The 21,408-nt window shown below is 44.5% G+C and overlaps 1 protein-coding gene across 1 annotated transcript in view; it reads right to left on the reverse strand.

The window, feature by feature from the left end:
* T265_15277 (hypothetical protein) overlaps window positions 1-14,853 on the reverse strand; it is a gene marked incomplete at both ends in the record, with an annotated part of 23,070 nt that extends 8,217 nt beyond the window's left edge. Inside the window, 6 exon segments of the mRNA XM_009177376.1 lie at window positions 7,353-7,636; window positions 9,582-9,861; window positions 13,379-13,721; window positions 13,762-13,845; window positions 14,672-14,793; window positions 14,799-14,853. Of these exon segments, the coding sequence (XP_009175640.1) occupies window positions 7,353-7,636; window positions 9,582-9,861; window positions 13,379-13,721; window positions 13,762-13,845; window positions 14,672-14,793; window positions 14,799-14,853 (1,168 nt within the window).
* Between the last annotated feature and the right edge of the window lie 6,555 nt (window positions 14,854-21,408).

Raw genomic sequence — 21,408 nt, forward strand, 5'->3', positions numbered from 1 at the left:
CTTATGCCAAATATAATGAATAAAATTGGCCAAAGTTTGGAACGTCAAACATGTTTTTCAAACGAAAAAAATGTCTAATATTAAGATACTACCAACGTCTCAAGCCCAAAAACTGGCTGACGTAGTGTCATGTGACAGTTGCGTTTAATATATTCGCGGCCACGTGCTCAAAAATCTGTTTAGTGGACAATCATGACATGGTTTCGTGAGAAAATCTTCAATCTTCTCAAATCTAACCAAAACAAACCAGTTTTTGTTTACCGTGACACTGAAACACTCAGTTCCGTGGATATCAACAACGCATGAGCCAGATAAGCTATGATTTTCGAATACCAAGTAGTGAGACATGTAACCATGCCTGCTTAGACCATTATGAATAAACTCATAGTGTAGGAGGTCACACCTTAAAGGGAAACGCGCCGCCGGCGATGACACACTTCGGAAATATGCTCTCGTACCAGGAGGCTGATTGTTGCCAGGGTACGACGCAAGTGGCAAGGTGAGAAGCCAGGCTACTCATAAGGACGGAGGCATAACATTGAGCCCTAAGAATATTTTTCCGTGGGTACGGAATGTGGCCTATATTCAAACAAAAGATTGTCGTTCATGGGGTAGCCCATGTATCTGTTGGGACTTATTAATGGGAAATCGGTGAACGAAACTGTGGCAGCTACAACCACTATACGGTAAGCACGCGGATCTTACAGCTGACAATGATGATGATGACGATGGATCTATGGCAGGTGTTATGCTGAGAAATATACTTAAAACTTCTGAGCTTTACTGTGCCCATCGATATATTACCCTGCATGTATTGTCAGAACTGCCTAAAACGAAAAAATAAGACTTTAGTATGTTGGTATTGTGAGGGGATTTGAGACTTCGTCCTGTAAGTGAAGCCAATCTATGCTGAAAAGCCGAGAATCACTGTACAGGTGTATCATCCTTAATAGGAACCATCAGTAGTGCGCATCTCGCTCCACTTACAGGACGAAATCTGAACAAAAATCCCAAATCTCCTCACACTACCAACAATCTATAGGTAGTTCAGTGGAAGAATGAACTTCACCCGATGAGTGAAGCTTCCACCTGAGAAGTCAGTGCTTGAGGAGCCAGTCAACACGTCTGACCGCGTGATGTGAATCCCGTGATTGAAAGATAGGCGGCGCTATATCCTGTCTAAGTGCTGGTCAGCCGCCCGTGGCCAAACGGTTAAATGTTCAAACTACTAGCCGGGAGGTCACGGGTTCGATACTATCCGGACTTACGTAAAATGCGCGCTGCTGATGATTCCCAATAAGGATGAAACAGTTGTACAGTGTTTCTCGGCTTTTCAGCATAGATTGGCTTCACTTACAGAACGAAATCTTCACTTTATTATGCGCGTGCCTAATTTGCTTACCAAGCAATACTACCGAAAGACCGTTAGTTTGAATTCACTAAATTTTACGCTCCCAGTCGATGCTCAACTGCAATCCAATAAACTGCTGACTTAATGCGCTTTCATATTGAGTTCTTGAGTACGATAGAACAAGTTGCAAAGATCCATTTCTGCTCGTACTACGAATAATTTGACGAAACACGCCTACAGACAGACCATATTCTTGAAAAAAAAAAGAATTTTTTGCGTAGTGCTACACGCGTGTAGTTTGTCAGACAAGACGTGGGTTGGAAAGCTAGACAGCACGTTTTTATTTTCTACATGAGGATTCTGATCGCAATGAAATCACGTCACTGGTCGGTATAACGATTGGTCACAACTTGGGTAATTAAATGCGTTAACAGCGTATCCCGTGTATTCACATATATAGCAATGTCGAAAAGGGATACACAGGTAAGTATACTCTACTATTTCTATAGGATCCAAACAGGCCACAAGAAGACTCTTGCGCTGAAGACAATAGCACTCGTGTTGAACACTCGCGTGCTGTGAAGTTGTAAACAGGAATAGTTTTCAGGCCCCCATCACTCCATCACTATGCAATCATCACAGAAACTAACAGTAACAACACAGCGGAATCGAGGCCATAGACGGTAGCATAATTCTGGAGAGGGACGAGAGACTCTTTGCGGTACCATTGCCTGAGTCGTTACGGCTCTTTCCCAGTGCCAATAAAGAACACAAGCAATCAAGGTAGTGGATATAACACCAACCAGCCTTGATATGGTGTGCGAGCAAAGTGACACGGACAACACTGGTTTACACGTCGTTCCACACAGTTCAGTCGTATCAGGAAGGCTAAAACGGACGTGGTGGTAAAGCCCTAATGAGGTGAGCATTGAGGCTGTAAGTAGCTCCAAAAAGGAAGCCGTTATGTACAGGTTTGAGAAATCAGTAGTGCTACGTTCGCGTAAAGAGAGGCGGGTTTGAAAAGGTAGAGCCATATAAAAATCACCTGGGGATGAACTAGGTTCAAAATAAAGTTAAAACCTAGCAGCAACTTGACACACAGCTGCCGTGTTCAGTAACGTGAAGAGTGAGGCTACATGCTTTACGCCCCATACCCTCAAGCTGGACCAGTCTTCGGCAGCCAAACGCGCGGAGTTCCCAGAGAGGACCATACTACCGCTTCAGTTCACCGGCTGTCATCCATCTGAACAATCTAGAACACCGCCCATTAGGATAAACCAAAAATCATTTAACGAAGCTGAAGAAGACCGTTCATATCGTAGCCTTCATTGCCCTCACTCTGATAACTCGAGCAATAGGCATCCCTCGAGGAGACTTCGCGTTCCATGTTATGATTCTAAAACAGATACGCAAAACAACTCAGTCCAGCACCTGAAAATGATAAACAAGAGCCATATATTTCACATGTGATTCTGAGTGTCTGATGATCCTGACGCAGTCTACCGGTGTCTGGATGCAGAGTTGCTCTCAGCTCCAGGGCTGAAAGTCCTAATAAACCATCGTCTTTGAGCTGTACGGCCATCTGGTTCAAACAGGGTTAATGGAACCCGATACGATAGATGTATCTGTAATTATAGCATACATACCGACAGACTGCATCTCAAGCTAAGAAAGACGGCTCTTATGGAGATCTGTCACGACTGGTTCGACCAGCAAGAAGTGCAGGCATCGTCAGTCTGGTGAGTGATCTGAACGTCCGATTTGGACCGATACGTCGGGAAAAAACACAGTTGAGTGACAGATCCGGTTTCCTCAAAGGCTATACAGACAACCGGCACCCGAATTCTTCAGCTTCGCACTGTACATAGTCTGTTCCTAGCCAGTGCGAACACTCTTTGGGAGCGTCCACACTAGTACCAGCCAAAGATACAGGCAGATAAGGTGACGGTGCAGTTTCAGGTGAACTGCAATTCATTTTAGGTAAACAACTTAATTACGAATTACGTGAGTCACCGTAGCCGAACCCTATCGAGCCGACCTGGTTGGAAATTTGCCGGGAAATCACAAGTATGATGGGGATTTCTTAGAGGTGAGTGGACGGAAATGAAATGTATGATCTTGGCCACTAAATACCATGATGGAATACACAGATCCCAACATCGGATAATCAATAGGTCAAAGAATGGTAGATGACGCTGACAAAATGTGAAGGCCCCATAGATGTAAAGGATTTCTGCTGAAAAACAACAGCACTCTATTTCAGTTGATTAAATCACTTGACCAAAAGAATGTGGGCACCGGAGAAAGGATTTGCGAAAAGCAGAATGGCAATTCGTTCATGTCTTAATCGATGAACTGAACAGAAGCTCTGAAAGAATCGGACAGAAGTAAATGGAAAGACGACAACACCCCTCAAGAGCAAGAGAAATCCAAAGCGAGATGATGTTCCTTCAAAACATCAAGGCACCCAGGCAGGAGGATTTGCATTCCACGCCCTCCAAATATGGAGAGTCCCTAGTGGGTAACAATTTGGAACGGAACAATATCTACGCAAGTAGTTTAGACGGCGATTCCGACGTTCATTAAGGTTGCAAGAACGTCAAACAAAAACCACAGTGGCATACGTTAGCTGGCTATAGCATCTAAGACGCTCTCTGGAATAGTCTTGCGCAGGTTGATTGGTTAAACGGAAAGGCAGATTCGAGGGAACCAAGCTACATTTAACCCTGGCCAAGGACACATTGACCATATCCTCATGAGAGATACTTGAATCGCGCCAGTCCCTGAAACCACCAAGAATGACCGTTGTTGTTGATCTGAAAGAAATGACGGCAGTGGAGACGATTCGCGCTAACTTATATGAACACCCACGGATCTACGCTTGAGCATTAAATGTTCAGTAGTGTATGGCATAACGAGTTCTTTATTAACGGTTGACCAGGTAGTATTTAATTTGTTCGCCAATTTTTATAACTGACCCGAAAACGCAGTGGTGTTCATTTGAAATTGTCCACCGCATGCCAGGTGACCACCAAAAACAGAAGCCAACAGAGTTCGGAAAACTTCAGAATTTTCTACCACGGAGCTTTATTACGAGCACTTTTCTTCACTAAGCAACAATCTTGTCGACCAGACACGAGAAACACTTTCTGGTTCCGGAAATGACTGATCCACACCAAAATGACGATGTCCTGCACAATTACCCTAGACTAAGCAGCTGGGTATGTAAAACCGCCCATTCAGTGCTCCTCCGTCTCGGGACACTGGTAATCTCACCTAGATAATGCTCGATTTAACTTGCGTAGCGGTGTAGTGAGGCACCACTGTGTACGGCGTATTTATCCACTTAAACTAAAAGGTGTAAACAACACCCTAAATTATTAGTATTGAGTTATCCTCTTAATGGCATGTCAGATTTTACCTTCCCCTGTTAATCGTACTAGGTGAAAAAGAGAAGGTATTTTGGTGATTTGGTTTCAAGTAGAACATAAGGTTGACGGAAACCCGGGGACTGTGCCTACCTGAGCCCCAAAAAGGGCGAAACCAGTCGTGGGCTGTCGACGGATTTTCAGCAACCTTATGAGTGGTACATTACGAAGATATGCATGTATCGCGATATCTCGAATATCGTAGCGACTGAAACATGAGGCGGGCTGGTGCAGCACATTCAGTTGCCCGAAAACATCACAAACGAGAGATTCAGCTGGGTTCCAGGTGAGTCTCTCGAAAAAAAACACATTAGTTTGCAAATGAAGGTATGAAACTGTTTTTTTTTGCTCGGATAACATATTTTGCCTGTCTGGTTGCATCAATATCCATCCAAAAAGCATACGCACAAGTTTCCCTAATAGTTGGAGCAGAAACTAACGTCCAAATAAAAAGTGATTTTGTCGATTAAAGACACTTGAATAAGACTGAAACTCGGTGGAGCAAAAACAACAGCAGCCGGAATTCCCAGACGAGCCAAACCGCAGCACGCTAGCAGCAGTGCTCGGCTATTTACATCCCGGTTTTGTGAAGGCGGTAAAGTAATTCTATTGCCCCCAGCTGACTAGCTGAGACAACAATTGACAGCCCATAGGACGCCTGAATTCGAAACTCTCAAACCCCTGGTCTGATCGACTAACAGCGAAAAATTTCAGCCTAATTTTAACGCTATTGGCTAAGCAGGCAAGCTTAGTAAAAATAAGCCAACTCAGGATATATATATATATATATATATCGAAGTCAACGCGACTAGTACTCATGGCACATGGGCCTCCAATTGTAGTATTACATGAAAACGGAGTGAAGCAGTCGATATTGTCGAAACTGTTCTGGACTCAGTTTTCATTGCGAATCTATGATAAAACTTATGAATGGCTTGTATGAACTGTTGCGGGTTTTCCGTGGATCCTTTTGACAAAGCTATTAACAATCAATAAAAAGGACTTTTGGCGTCATTTGGTTCTATCCACCGACTAGTTCAATGAATACGTTACCCAGAAGGTATTTGTTACTACTCTAATGATCGATTAGGAGGGGAAAGAAGACCCACAATTAGGGACCCGTGTAAGGACAATAAAAATTCAGAAAAACACGCAGAATCACATCCAGATACCTAAATAAAGTGGAAAAACAGCCCGCTATGACAGGCGAGATATGCACTGGACCAATTCGTGAATAGTTGGAGAGCCCAGGAAATTGAGAGAACAGAAACTGTGAGTGTTTAAGAGCCATATATTCGTTGAGAGGAGTTCTGTGCAGCAGTGAAAAATTTTCCCCTGATGCAGATGAGTGGAAGTGAATAGGCTTAGGAAGTGCATCCGAAGATGAGAGCTCAGGAGAAAAATTGATATGGTAGTAGTGACATAGCATAAAACTGGTGGCAAAAGGGTTAAAGGCTACCGATCAGAACTGAGTAGACAATGAGACAGTTTTCCGTTGAATTCGATCTACGAGTGAGAGGCAGGTGGAACGGACCCAAGGCAACATCTGACAGAAATGCCCCAAGGTGTCTGATGTTTGTTGATTATGGACGTTCCCGAAACGGAACAGAAATCCGACACTTCAGAGGTCTGAGTCACAATCCATTTGATATCAGATAACGAGAATAATAAATCCGGAAGAGAACAAGACCGACAGCGTTGAATGGAGTCACAGTTGACCATATCGTAGCAACGATACAGGAAGTGTATCTCACGTTATATCTGAAGAAAATATAGAATGGAAGCTCGATGGAATTTAGATCGGTCTAACAAACACAACCCAATACCCAGGGCGTGCTTCAGAAGAAATATCCTGACGCGTCAACTGTTAGGATTCTCGTACATTCGCGCAAACTAATCAAAATTGTTGTTGCACTCAGAATGATTCAAGGGTTTCCTTGAAAGTGCCTTGGTTTCGCTGAATTGGTTCTACACCGACTTAGATTTACACAAACCAGTTTTTACTACGATTACTCTGTACCGAAACGGCAGTGTTAACAATGGGACTTCGAAATTATGCATTTATTTTGAAAAGTACCAAGAACTAACCAGTTTTACAAGTTACCACGGTGTTCAACACCAATTATTCGCTTCTGACCTGCAAACAAAAAACAGGTCTGTCGTGCAATATTTTGCGTAGGATTTCGGCGATTGTTTGTTTTAACTCCCAGTCAGTGGTTATGTTCCACGTAATAAAAAAGGAATAAGCGGTTAAGGTGAAACTTTTCTCCGGGTGTTCTACGGCTGCACGCGGAAGAAACAAGGGTACAAAACAAGCAGAAAGAATACACCACATACTTTGAAACAATCAGGATGAAAACCGATTGGAAAGTACGTAAGGACAAACAAACGAACGGACAGAATGAGGGCATGATTAGTACTTAGTCGAAGGGCACGTGACCTGTATGTCCTCAGTAAGGTCGGGTTTTCCTAACGAAAATCTAGCCCACGTGAAATGGGGAGTGAAAAATATAAAAGCAATACATATCACAGGAAGGAACCTGGGATGCAATGCACAACGATTAGTCACTTACCTATGAATTGGAAAGCTTGCTCGAAATATGGTCGCATCCGGTCCGTGTAGTTGTCGTTGACCGCGATACGGTAAAAGTTTTCGACCGGAATATGCGGAGGCGCAGATCCGTCAACAGAAACATTGATTACATGCGTGATTCCGTATTGATGACAGACAGCTGCGGATAACGCATCCAGTTGACTTCCCAAAACCAGGTGGGGTAGGATGGGTGAGGGACGTGGACTGTCAGATGAGGATAAACCGGGGAAGGAAGTTTCCTTCTGGTAACCGCTGTGAATACCGCTGTAAAGAATGAAAACGCTCATTTGTCAGTGAGGAGGAGAAAAAAAGCAATGGGACCTTAATCCTGATTCACGCATATCTGTGCATGCGACCAAGCTGAAATTTGGTCGCTTGCTGTGCAGCGACATGGTGTGTGCTTCAGAACCAACATACGTTAGAAACGACTAAACTACTGTACTTAAAGTTTGCGAAGTCCTTTGAATATCAATAAATCATCCCTCAACCTGGACAATTGAAATCTGGCAAGGTAAAGAATCGGAAGCAGAATAAAATCCAATTATGGTGCAGAATATGCATCTAAAGAAGTGATTTTAAGGAACCACACTGTTGTTTAGTGCATACAGCGAAAATTAATAGCTTCGGACCTGATACTTACACAGAAAAGGCTTCGGTGTCCGAAAAAATGCTCCAACCTAACCCTCGAGCACGTCCTGTCGAACAACATCGTGAAGAAGACGTTCCCCCGATGCATGCTTTAATCTTCTTTTCATCCAGATTTGACATACATGCTATATGTCCAAATCCAGTAGGAGCGAAATAAGATCGGTTAAAACCAAATGACTGCGCCCACTTTGTAAACCCCGAAAAAGCGAAACTGACAGCAGGTTGTCGGTAAGTTTCGATCTAACTCGTCCTACCACTTATTTACTATTTCGAGTTCTTTGAGCTCGAGAAAACTCGGTGGTTCAGGTGCGAACTTACTGATCGAAAGGTCCGTCATTCGAATCCAACCTCGGCATCAAAACTGCTCCTTCTTAGGCTAGGGCAATCTGGAAGTATTTCGGCCCTCAAACTTCCTTCCAGTGGTACGGAACGTAGGCACCGAAAAGGCTGAAGGGTTTTGCGACCACTACTTACAAGGGTCAGATACACTTCCGATCATATTATGGATAGCGAATTCAGTATTCAACCAGTCTACGGTATGACTACATGGAGCCCGTTAAAAGCACTGGATGTAGGATCAGCAGCGCAGTATACAGCTAATATCACGTACATCCATGTTGTCATTATGTCTCAGCTATATTCAATGTTAACTGTGAGTTGGCCGACTCTGATACCGGAGACATAATTTCGTCGGGACGGGCACATGTAGATGGATGGATGAATCAATACCACGCATCCCATCAGGTCTTCCGTTACACATGGCAGGCGAAAGTTGTTGAGGGTAGTGGCCCACGTTGTACGATATTGTCTCCGTCAGTATTCCAAAAGAAGTAATCAAGGATCAGACACTGTGAATCTAACTCCGAAAATCCATATTCTGTCCATAAGTTCTCCCAAAACTACATTTAGGGTCCCTACGTATGAACCCTATTCCCCAACGACACTGTTTTGAACATCTACTTTCGCAGTTTCGTAGGAATCAGCTCACATGAGTTCACAGTGACCCCATGGTGAGCACTATTCAGTAGACGCACCGGGGCTTCCTCTCGTCATCCAGCAACAGCTAAATTAAATTATGCCATGTGCGTATTAGTGCACAAGATCTTCAACGATATACGTGCGGAATTGGTATTTGAAAGCGGAAATACCGCCCACTCAGTGTTTAGTTAGGCTTTTACGGATTCACTTATGGTGTAGGACTGAAAGGATAGGGCGCCCTCTCTTTAATTTGTCACGTCGTCAGGTTTGTGTACTACATGTAATACATGTGATATATGTAACAATGCATATGTAATACACATGCAGAGGCCGTGCATACTGCCATAGATGTGTTAGCCATCGTAAGGTAAGAAACTCATTCCCAGAAAATTCCAAAAGCAAATGTCTGATGCGATTTTATCTCAACGGATGAAGTGACTTTGGAACTGAAATGATTACTCTTCCACAGAACCTTTGCAGAAGATATATACACTTGGGTAAAGTTTGGACTTCCCGTCGCTGCCCTCCATACCAAAAAGTTTTTGCGAATAGTATATAAGCACAGCAGATTTGTTCGGCTCACCTCGCTCGCTTCACACTTTTGGACATATGAGTCGATTGCGTGAGTTGGGGTGTAGCTGTCATGGGTGTGAAACTGGCAGAGCTCCTGAAAATGTCACTGGACTCAGCAACCGATGAAGAGGACACAAGAGCAGTAGAAGGAACGGTTTCTTCACAGCTGGCCAAAATGTGCTCCAAATCGCAGTCAGAATGATGGTATTCGGCCACATCTTCCCCGGCAAGCCTTTTGGGACTTTCCCAGCACAACTCTGGATAGAGTGCATGGAAAGTTAAGAATCCACCTGAAATATGGAAAAACAGTTAAGAAAACTACCTTCAGTCGCCACTGATACACAAAGTGAAAAGATCCAGTGTCCATTTGATAAAGGAATTGCTCTGGTGAACTATCGGTAACGAAGTATTTTGAAAATCGGCTACAAGAAGCGCCACACGACCAGCCTGCGAGGAGAGGTAAACGCAAGAAAAGCTTTTTCGACAGGCTGGTCGCGGAATACCGGCTGGCGTTCGGTTATTGTCCAATCGGCACAGCAGCCAGAATTACTCACCACATACACATTGATTGCGTTGCACACTATGCGCATGAATCATCAGCACCAACCTGTGATTTGGTTGTGCAAATAAATGGACCACAAACCAGTTCTTGGAACACCGAATATCCTTTTTCACCAAACAGACCTACAAAATGACGCGCGGCCCGCAAAAGTGCCACAAGAGAAAAGCCTTTCAAGATCTGATTGCCAATGCATTTAAGAGACGCACAATATACGAAATAAGATAATACGTCTGCATGCACAAGACACATTCGAATCACGGTGTAAAAGTGGATGCCAAATAAGTAGAGGCCTTAAAAATTGGGTACGGTCAGGACAGTTTTGACTGACAGACTGGTACTGAACATACGTAGTCTTTTTGATAAAAAGCACCAGTCAACATGTCCCCTTTGGGATTGTTTAGTTGGTTGATTTTAACCAATAAAAAGGCAGTTGACTGAAAGTTGATACGATTACCTGAACTCGAATCTGATCACAAAATTCATCTACTGTTTCAAGCCACATACAAAGACTGTCTGGAACGTAGAAGTGTTCAACTAAATGGGAACGGAAGGTGTATAAGTTATTGTGCATACTGATCAATATGAAGCCCTAGGTCAAACAGTGGAGAGTGCGATAATGGAGAGAAGAATCGCCAACGAATTTCGGAACGAAGAGCTCCACAAAGTACATCAAAATGAACTAGTAGTGCAATCTGATTACTGGCATCCTTACATAGTAAAGTCTTTTGCAAATAAAGGAAACCACGCAGAAATTTCACTCGCTCCTACGAGTTCCAACTTTCTAGAGCTCGTAACACGCATGGAGAAAATTACAGCCCAACACTAACTGAGTTCTGAAAAAAAAACTGCCTTTCAAACAGACATAGCTACTGGAAGCTCCTTTCTCTCTGTCCTTCATAATAACATGTATGCCCCGTGTTTGCGGCGATGAAAGTTTATCAATAGATCATTGGGAGGACTTGCTACTACATCGAATTCGTCATACAGATATACTTGCTTAATGACACTTTTCCTCAGAAATAGTGGTGCTATTATAACCAGAAGTAACCGCTTCATGACAAACAACAGGGATGCACCATTGAGAAGTGGATAGTTAAACCCGGCGTTGTTCACGGCGATGTGAAAAAAAGCTTAATGTGTATTGACTTGTGAAAGTACCGAACAAGTTCTGAAGTTGGGACCAATCTAGGGATAGATCTGCTCGGTCAAACGAGTTTCGAAGGGATTACAAGCGGTAGACGCGTTGATACGTACTCAAAAACTCATTCCGTTCAGTGGCTTTTTCTAGCATCTTTATGTGGCCAAATCTAGTAATTTTTCTGAAGAACACCTCGAGGAGAGGGCAAACTGTGTATACTTTAGGGGATGAGTGGACGGATATCTCGTGGGCAGGAGATCCTACAGAAACTTGGAGGGAAATAATCGCTGTAGACTGTCCTGGAGAGAGTTGTTTTTCCGAAGGGACTAGTACGTATCCCAGACAAGAAAACAAATTATAGGAAGTATAGAAACATACGCAGACAATCGAATATTACAACCAGATTAGACAGAATCTGAAGGCGACGGAGCGATATTGTCACTGTTGGTGAATATGAAATTCCACTCCAAATCGTTGGATAAATTATTGCGTTACTAATGTGGTCTATGTGCACAGCGGTTAACATGCTTATGGTATTATTTCTGTATGGGGTAGTTGGTTATACAGACAAACTTTTGCTGTGAATACTATTCGACATGAGACAAAGAAAAGAGGAAATAGTGCTTCCGAACCACCCATGGCAACTAGTGGCAGTCAAAAAACCATTGCCTTGTAGTGGTTGACTACTGAGGCGGTATTTCAAGTCGACCGACTAACCAGTACCACAACCATATCAGTGACGAACTCTCAAAGGTTTCGTTTTTCACTAAACAAGACTACAGGAATTTTGCTTGCGGATAATGAACCCCAATTCTCAAACAAAGAGTTTAAAACCGAGGAAAAATGGGTGCTTTCAGCATCGAAAGAGCAGTCCTTACTACAGCCAGTCCAACGGCAAAGGACAGTCAACGGTGAAAGCAGCCAAAAACGTAAGAAAGGAATCGCACCCGTGTTGCCAGAACGATGGAACCCACCGACACCGCCAGTAGGGTACAGTCCAACTACATTATCAAACGGATCAAATAACTGTTCAGCTGTAGCACCCTTTCAGTGCCTAGCTGCCATGCATGCCACTATTGTCAGTTTGTTAGCGCTGAAAGCCCCAAACAAAAGACGTTACAAAGTTATTAAAGGAAGGGGAAAATGAGTCGAAAATAGTTATACGATCACAATACAAAACCTTGCCAGAACTACACTCCGGGAAGTTTAAGTGGGATGTGTGCCGTAGCAAAATAACAAGTTGGTTAATGTGTAGTGCGTGAAGGATATAGGTTTCGTGCATACAGCGAAGTGGAAGCAGGGACCGCGAAAGCACTTGCGTGAATGCGAAAGCGTGGCAGACATACCAGCTGAAGAAGACAGACAGACCATAAATGGACAACCTCACCAAACAGGGAAGGGTGTGACATGTTGGTGGATTCTCACAAACTCTACGAACCACTGCACTTTCCAACAGGGATTCGTCTGAGTGCATCAAATGCACTCCCGCTATTGGTTCCAAAAACAGAATTTTTTCGAAGTAGCATGTTTACTTTTGTTATTTGAGATTGCCTGGACGTTTCGGTAGACACCTAAATGCCGACGACGTGACTTTTTTGACACAAAGGAATTTTGGTAAAAATCCAACATCAGATACCCAATAGTCACCTGTTTCAGAGAACGCTGGCCGTACCATATGATGAATGGGAACAACCTGAATGCAGACAAGTAACGCCTTCGTGATGAAGATACGAAAGTAAGGGAAAGGATGCGCAAACAAGCACGGAAGGCACGACCCGGTCAGTCAATAAGGTTGTTGCATCGAAGCGATGCACGATCTGAACTTCGACTTCCTACCAAGCATATATTCTGCTAAGCGGAGGCAGAACATGACCTCCAATACGTATCTGTCCACGCCTTGTTACTGAGGCTGTTGTACCTTTGTAAACAGTTTACAGCAGCTAAATCGAACTGAGTTTAGCCAAGTGGCAATGAGAAAATACACCGTACAGCAGTACCGCGTCAAATGACGAAATCTATTGAATATAATGGATTCACTATGGTAAGGGCAAATTCGAAGTTCACTGAGCACAATAGTTGGAAGCAAGGATTGCACTGCGGTACTCACCCTTTAATAAAAATATTGAGCAAAACTTTTTCGACAGTTGTCCAAGGACGGAGTGTAAAAAACAATCGGGGCTTAGGTTCCGGAGGTCATCCAGACAATGGTCATACACGACTACAGGAGTGGCGTGGAGTGCGTCAGTATCATGTGGTAAGCCCATAAGACGCTGAATAAAGACATCTATAGGGACCTGAAATACGAGTACTGCATAAAGTATTGTAAACATAGAACATACCATCAGCTGGAGAAATTTTCTCCGAAAACCTCGATTGCCCCCAATATTTACAGCTTGGGTGATGTGATTTGTGTTGTAGTCTACGAAGGACCTCACATCCAATAAGATAAACTGTAGTGTAGGGTTAGAAGTACACACGAAGCACACGTACTGATTGATCCATACGGATCCTCTCTGCCAGACATCCTGGATCGACCAACTGGACAGTTGACTGGAGGGATGATTCGTCCATCAACTGCACTAAGAGAACACTAAAACAAAAAAAGCAGACTAAATTGGCAACATAATGAATTATAGAATAACCATCCACCATCAACAGTTACATCGTTGATATGTTGTCACAAAACCACACCTTGCATGGGAACAGTGCAAAAATCAACAGATAAGAAAGATGGCTAAACAACTGGTGAGGCCTACAGCTCCATTCACTTACGCAATCTGACGCTGGCCGGGAGCTATATTTTGTGGGGTGAGGTTAACACAGACTTCAATGTGCAGAGTCGGTAGCACCAAAACTACTCAAGCATCAAGTAGTCAGCCTCGGAACCTTCCGTCAGTTCGAAAGTTTATCACCAAGTTTAACAACATAATCAATCACGAGTGGAAAACAGTGTTTATTTCTATACGAACAACATACGGAGTTGTTGTCCAGTTGAAACTAGTCTCGTCAATGAGAATAAATAAAAACACCCACGTTGAAAGACCAAACAGTGACTCTGCTTCCAGACATGTGTCGATTTCTCTCCTGACTCCCTTATCTATCTTCTTAGTCAATTTATTTCGCCCAGCCATCTCTGCAGATACCTTGCTTGTAACGGCTTAACAAGACATGACCCCTTGTCTTATTGGAATGATGAGCCTTACTTGTACAAATTGTTTGAGTTGTACATGCTTTCAGGGAATACATTCGATCATTGGAGATCGGTCTGCATACTTCCATTCCATAACCTAAATACCAAAGAGCCCCATTCACACTCTCAAATCCTTTGTGGTCTTCTTGAAATGAATAGAGATAAGAGATTAGACGTTCAGCTGTAGCACCACTTTAGGTGCCTAGCTACCATGCCACCTGAGGGAAGCACGAGGGCTGGGATACTGCCAGGTTGCCCAGGTCCAGACAGGGGAAGTCGAGTGGCGGAGGTCGGATTCGAACCGCGGACCTTCCGGTCAGTAAATTCTCGCTCTAACCACTTGGCCCAAGTGGTGAGTTAGAGCACCATCTTATTTCTCTTTTGTGTGGCATGGCAGCTAGGCACCGAAAGGGTGCCACAGCTGAACGATTATTTTATTATCAATATCGGGGCGAGATGACCCAAGTGGTTAGAGCGCGAATTTACTGACCGCAAGGTCCGTGGTTCGAACCCGACCTCTGCCTCTCGACTTCCACTGTCTAGGCTTGGGCGACCTGCCAGTATCTCAGCCNTGCCAGTATCCCAGCCCTCGTGCCTCCTTCGCCCCGAATTACCAAGGGAGATGGCAATAACCAGCAGAGTTGAGTTAGCCTATAAAGGCCCTCAAACTTCGCTGCCAAGTCATTGTTTGACCTTCCCTGGATCGTTTCCACTCTTCTCGTGGTCTGATTCCACCTAGTCTTGCTGAATCAATATGTACTTTGCATAAGTGAAGTGCATGCCGAACCGACCGTCAGAATTACTCGGACTATTTAGTAGTGCTTGCATTACGACTGCATCACTATCACAAAGCGCCATGCCATCTGCGCACTCGATATCGAATGCATTCCTACCATTTCGAGCATTATGACCACTATGACCACACGCATTAGAGGTTGGTAGTGAGTCCTCCATAATCGTATCAGTCATGAAGTCGAAGAGGAAAAATGAAAGAGATCGCCTTGCCTGACACCGCTTGATGTGGTGAACTCAGGCGAGAGATTCCCACAGAACATGGGAAGTCATCCGCCGAAGCTGGCGTACAGCGTCTTAACAAAGATCAAGAATTTATGGGGGGAACCTCTGTTACATAGACACTGCCATAGTGCCCCACGGTCCACGAAGTCAAAGGCAGCTTTCAAGTCAAGGAAGACAACAACTATTGGTTGCTGGAGGCAGTATCGCTGGTAATGAATCTGTCAGTGAAGCATCAGTGTTGAACACTGATGTCATGCTGTCGATGATGATGATGATGATGATGATGATGATGACATAGGGTGAAAATGTTATCGATGCATCCTCCTGTAGTATGTAACTCAGGGTGGGTTCTACGGATCTGTCTCTCCCTGCGTTCACTCAACCCTCGAATCGAAGGATAAGGGATTACCTTAGATTCCACAGCTACAAAGTTAATGTGACACTGGTTTTCACATAGAGCCGGCAAACCCCATTTGAAGGGAAGGTAAACTGACGGTGCACCCCATTCTTCAGGTGCTTTCTCTTCACTCCACATTACACTATGGATTCTCCACCTTCTTTGAAAAAAGGTTGGATATGGACCGTCTGGCCCTAGTGCCTTCTCACATTTCAGTACGGATATTTCGTAATTTTTTTTCCGACGATCGATTAAGGCTTATATTCCATGCGCCTGTAGGGCCTGCTTCCACAGGCTGTACTGCCGGAGGTCAAGTAAACTCCGAAACGTTCTGCCCGTCTTTCCAGTTGCCGTTTTTGCGAGTGAAATAATGAGTCTCCTTTTCATCTATTGTTTCACTGACCATTGCTTTCCTAGAGTCAGTCGATCGTATCAGCTGATATAGAGCACGGTTGTTCCCGGTAGCAAAAGCCTTCTCCATCTGCCGGGCTTTCGAATTCCATCGGAGCTCTGTCTTTCCTTAGGCTCTTCACTATTTGGTGCTTGAGGGATTTCGTGAGTAGTACTCCTTGTCTGCTGGTACGGAATTCCTGGCATTGATGAGGACCAACGATCTCAACGACATCCAGTAGTCACTGGACCGCTAGCATAGCGTCTTCCACATCTTGCTATGCTTCATCCACGTGCTCGCTACCAGTACAGTTTGCCTTACTGTAGAGTAGCTGAGCTAGTTCAACTCGATACTGCTGAGCTATGGTAGTGATCCTAAGATTGATTGGCATGTTTCTTGCTGATTGACAAGGGTCTGAGGAGAAGCGAACTGACAGGCGAGCACGCACCATGGCGTGATCGGAATCAAGTTGTGTGCAAAGGAACGGTATTCTTGAATTGTGGTTCTCAACCATGGGCTGATGGCCACGTGATTCAACTGAGTCCACTGGTGATTTGCAGTTAGTGACCGCCACCTCATGTGATACTAACGTTTATGCCGAAAATTCGTACCGGCCAGAAACAGTTTACAGTCAGCACACAACTTGGTCTACATACCAGAACATTCATGTGACCAGCAACCACAACGAAGTATGAGCTTTTAGCAGCTAGAGCGCCGTAGAAACTGTTCCAAATTTGGAGCTACAGTCAATTGGGGCGTAAGCAGACATGATAAACAATGTGCGGTAGACCTCGCTTCCACGATATACTTTCACAGGTGTTGCCAAACGAACCACACAGCGGCGACTATCAAAGCGTAGCCAATGAAGGGGAAAAGGTCCCGCTCGTCCGCTTAATAAAATACTTAACCCTGCATATACAAGTGCGTAGGCCTCCATATCACCAGAGCTGCGCAGACTGAAGCCTGGAAGAAAGCGATTGGCCAGTCAGTTCTGTTACAGTACGTGGGTCCCGTATCCTTGTTTCTGACAGACGAGCAAGAGCCGCCTGCTTCGATGTGCGAAAATTAAAGGCAGCTAAGTAAACCGCCTTCCGGTGTTTGAAAGCAGACTTCGAAGTGTTAACGGTCGTTACTGAAGTCAGACAGAAGTTGCAGCTGAGTGTGATGCACAGTGATCAAAGCGGTCAATCATAGTGCAGGGGAGCCTGCGGACAGAATATCCAAAGTTGGATGGAGACGAACTAGAAGCTGATTGGGAAAAGCGGAATTGTGTATATGTGCTGCAAAGGAAACTGTGTTTGAGGAGCACGTGAACCTCAGAAATCAGTACAGTTAGTTGGTACCAGTAACAGGGGACTGGCAGTCCTCATTCGCTGTTCGATTGGCGTCGAAACCCGACCTGATCAACAGGCAAGTCAGCCGTTTGAGGAATGTCAAACACGAATTGCCTTTACTCGCCACACTTAACGGGAGCAGCAGCACTCCAGAGTAAACTGCAGATATCTTGCTTAGACAGGACGAAGCAACCTCGGCAGCTCGGCTCACCCTGCTCTTGCATATTGTCCGTGCTCTTATCAAGCACGGCGGTGGAACTGATGAATTACTCAATCTACAGAAAAATGCGGACGGCTGACTATTGAGCGATCACACTTCATCGGGATATTCAAAGCATGGGTTCCGGAAGAAACAATTATCTCACAAACCTTCTGTCAACCAAAGGTAGCTTAACCTTGGAGATGAGGCATAGAACGACGGTATCTATCTAGAATTCCCAAACGTTTTCGACCGAGTGCAGCAATTTACACTAAGCTGCTTGAGAGGATGAAACAGGAGTGAGGGCGTAACACTCTCCAGTGAACTCCACATGGACTTTGCTTTCAACGACGACCTGCCAGCACCTCTGAATCCGTCTTTACCAACAAAACCAATCTATCGAGGGTAATCCGAACCCACAAGCAAAACTCGTCCAGGAAGAACACTTCCCATTCAATGGACAAGAGTCTCAAACGCTGTCATTACGTTTCATCAAGCAGAAAATTCCATTCTTGACTCTCATGTGCTACTCACTTATAATAACAAAAGTCGTGTGACAGAACAACACGAACGCTTCCAAGCAACGAGAGACAGTTGCCGCAAACAATAAGCACATCAACGTTAAACACAAAGAGAGAAAGGTTTTCATAAACTTCCGGGTCCATAAATAAGACCACAATAACACCTGACACCTATGACACTTCCGAGTTTCTGACGTCATACTGACGCCCACATTGAAACATTCGAGCGTATGGAAACCTACTCATAGCACCTCTGACAAAACACCCATTATACAAACCCCAAAGTAGGACGCTAGAGGCCCCAGTAGAATGAGACACGGTGATGGAAACCCCACCAGTTTGAGTTTGTCCGGTTTCAAACTAGACCAATATTGCGTTCAATCATTGGTTGGAGTTGTCGCGCACCACTGAGATAGAACACTTGAGAAATCAAAACTTCCACCAAGGTTACGAACCAGACATACTGTACGAAAATGGAGTCAAATGTCATGATCATTGTCGGCTGTCTTAACCGCGTACTTGTCATACAGTGGTTTTAGATGCCACAGTTTCCTTCACCGTATTTGAGCTTCCAATGTCTAACACGGTTAACTTAGACTCATCAAGGGCGTTCACTTTCGGACGGAGGACTTGCACCTCCATCTAAAGCAGCAAAACAAAACGAATACAATAGCCCTGAAGCAACGTCGCGCGGACGCACAAAAGAATTGAGCGGCTGACAAGCTTACAAAATTTCACAACCACGATGTGTTCACTTTTCCAGACCACCGTAAGAGCGACAGAACAAACACAAGATCATTGATATAGGTGCCCATAGGCAAACTTGATGTTGCATAATCAATACTGCGGGCAAACTCAGCTACAATCACCGAATAAACCAAGAAAATGCCCCCCTCAGAGCATTTGAAATTTTACTTAGGTCAGACAGCTCGGATCGATTGCCTTGATGCTGAAATCTCCTGATGCTTCTGAAAATACTCTTCCAAAGTTGATGTACCATCAGAATCACTGTCACATCCAGAAAGAGCTCAGAGTCAGCCCGACAATTTTGGAGCGCCCGCCTTGGAGGTCATTTTCAAGGTCGCAACGTTCACGGGTTCACAAATTCACGGATTGATACACAGGATCGAGGCGTTTATCCAAGTTTCCCGGGTCGGTTTTGTTCTTGTCGGTCAGTGGCTGTCGTTCACCTGAAAGGTACAATAGAAAAAAGGGTGTAGCACTGCTCTTTATGGTCGTTGGCTTGTTCGTTGAGCTGGGCAATTTGGTTGCAAACGTTTCATCACCAATCGAGGTGACATCATCAGTGCGTAGTTGTGCGTAGCGGTGGGTTAGTGGTTGTGCGTTCAGTAGTGTTACGTGTGTGTTGATATACGTGCAGGTAGCCGGAGATGACCTTTGACGGCGATTAGCTATTCTGTCGGGCGGTTCAATGGGTTGTTCTTTGATCCCGTGTCCTCACGACCTACAAATCAATCGATCATGACCCAACTCCAAACGTCGTCAATCGAATCAACACGACACTAAAGAAACTGCAAGCCACACACGAGATAACCAGAGAGGAACGATGGAAAATGGAACCCGATGATACCAACATTGCACAATTCTACAGACTACCAAAGGTGAACAAAGAAGAAATTTCACTTCCTGGAACCCCAACGTACAAACTAGCAAAAGACTTATTGTGAAGATTAAAACACTTAATCTCCGGATCGGAACACACAATCAAAAATGCAGGTCAATTCCTACACAAACTACGGAACTTCGATATGGAAGACAATGAAGTCATGCTTTCGTTTGATGTCACATCGCTGTTCACTTCAATCAACCACAACCTCGCACGGGAAACCGTAGCGGAATTTCTTCGGAATAATCCAAACACGACGGAAGCCATGAAACCTGAAAGTATATGCAAACCGTTGAACTTTTGCATGTATACATACTTTACCTTCGATGGACAAACATATCAACAGCTNGATTGCCCGTGCTCCCATCAAGCACGGCGGTGGAACTGATGAATTACTCAATCTACAGAAAATGCGGACGGCTGACTATTGAGCGATCACACTTCATCGGGATATTCAAAGCATGGGTTCCGGAAGAAACAATTATCTCACAAAACTTTTGTCAACCAAAGGTAGCTTAACCTTGGAGATGAGGCATAGAACGACGGTATCTATCTAGAATTCCCAAACGCTTTCGACCGNGCTACAGTCAATTGGGGCGTAAGCAGACATGATAAACAATGTGCGGTAGACCTCGCTTCCACGATATACTTTCACAGGTGTTGCCAAACGAACCACACAGCGGCGACTATCAGAGCGTAGCCAATGAATGGGAAAAGATCCCACTCGTTCGCTTAATAAAATACTTAACCCTGCATATACAATTGCGTAGGCCTCCACATCACCAGAGTTGCGCAGATTGAAGCCTGGAAGAAAGCGATTGGCCAGTCAGTTCTGTTACAGTACGTGGGTCCCGTATCCTTGTTTCTGACAGACGAGCAAGAGCCGCCTGCTTCGATGTGCGAAAATTAAAGGCAGCTAAGTAAACCGCCTTCCGGTTTTTGAAAGCAGACTTCGAAGTGTTAACGGTCGTTACTGAAGTCAGACAGAAGTTGCAGCTGAGTGTGATGCACAGTGATCAAAGCGGTCAATCATAGTGCAGGGGAGCCTGCGGACAGAATATCCAAAGTTGGATGGAGACGAACTAGAAGTTGATTGGGAAAAGCGGAATTGTGTATATGTGCTACAAAGGAAACTGTGTTTGAGGAGCACATGAACCTCAGAAATCAGTACAGTTAGCTGGTACCAGTAACAGGGGGACTGGCAGTCCTCATTCGCTGTTCGATTGGCGGCGAAACCTGACCTGATCAACAGGCAAGTCAGCCGTTTGAGAAATGTCAAACACGAATTACCTTTACTCGCCACACTGGACGGGAGCAGCAGCACTCCAGAGTAAACTGCAGATATCTTGCTTAGACAGGACGAAGCAACCTCGACAGCTCGGCTCACCCTGCTCTTGCATATTGTCCGTGCTCCCATCAAGCACGGCGGTGGAACTGATGAATTACTCAATCTACAGAAAA

The sequence above is a fragment of the Opisthorchis viverrini genome, assembly GCF_000715545.1.
Source record: "Opisthorchis viverrini unplaced genomic scaffold opera_v5_422, whole genome shotgun sequence".
Taxonomy (NCBI): Eukaryota; Metazoa; Platyhelminthes; class Trematoda; order Opisthorchiida; family Opisthorchiidae; genus Opisthorchis; species Opisthorchis viverrini.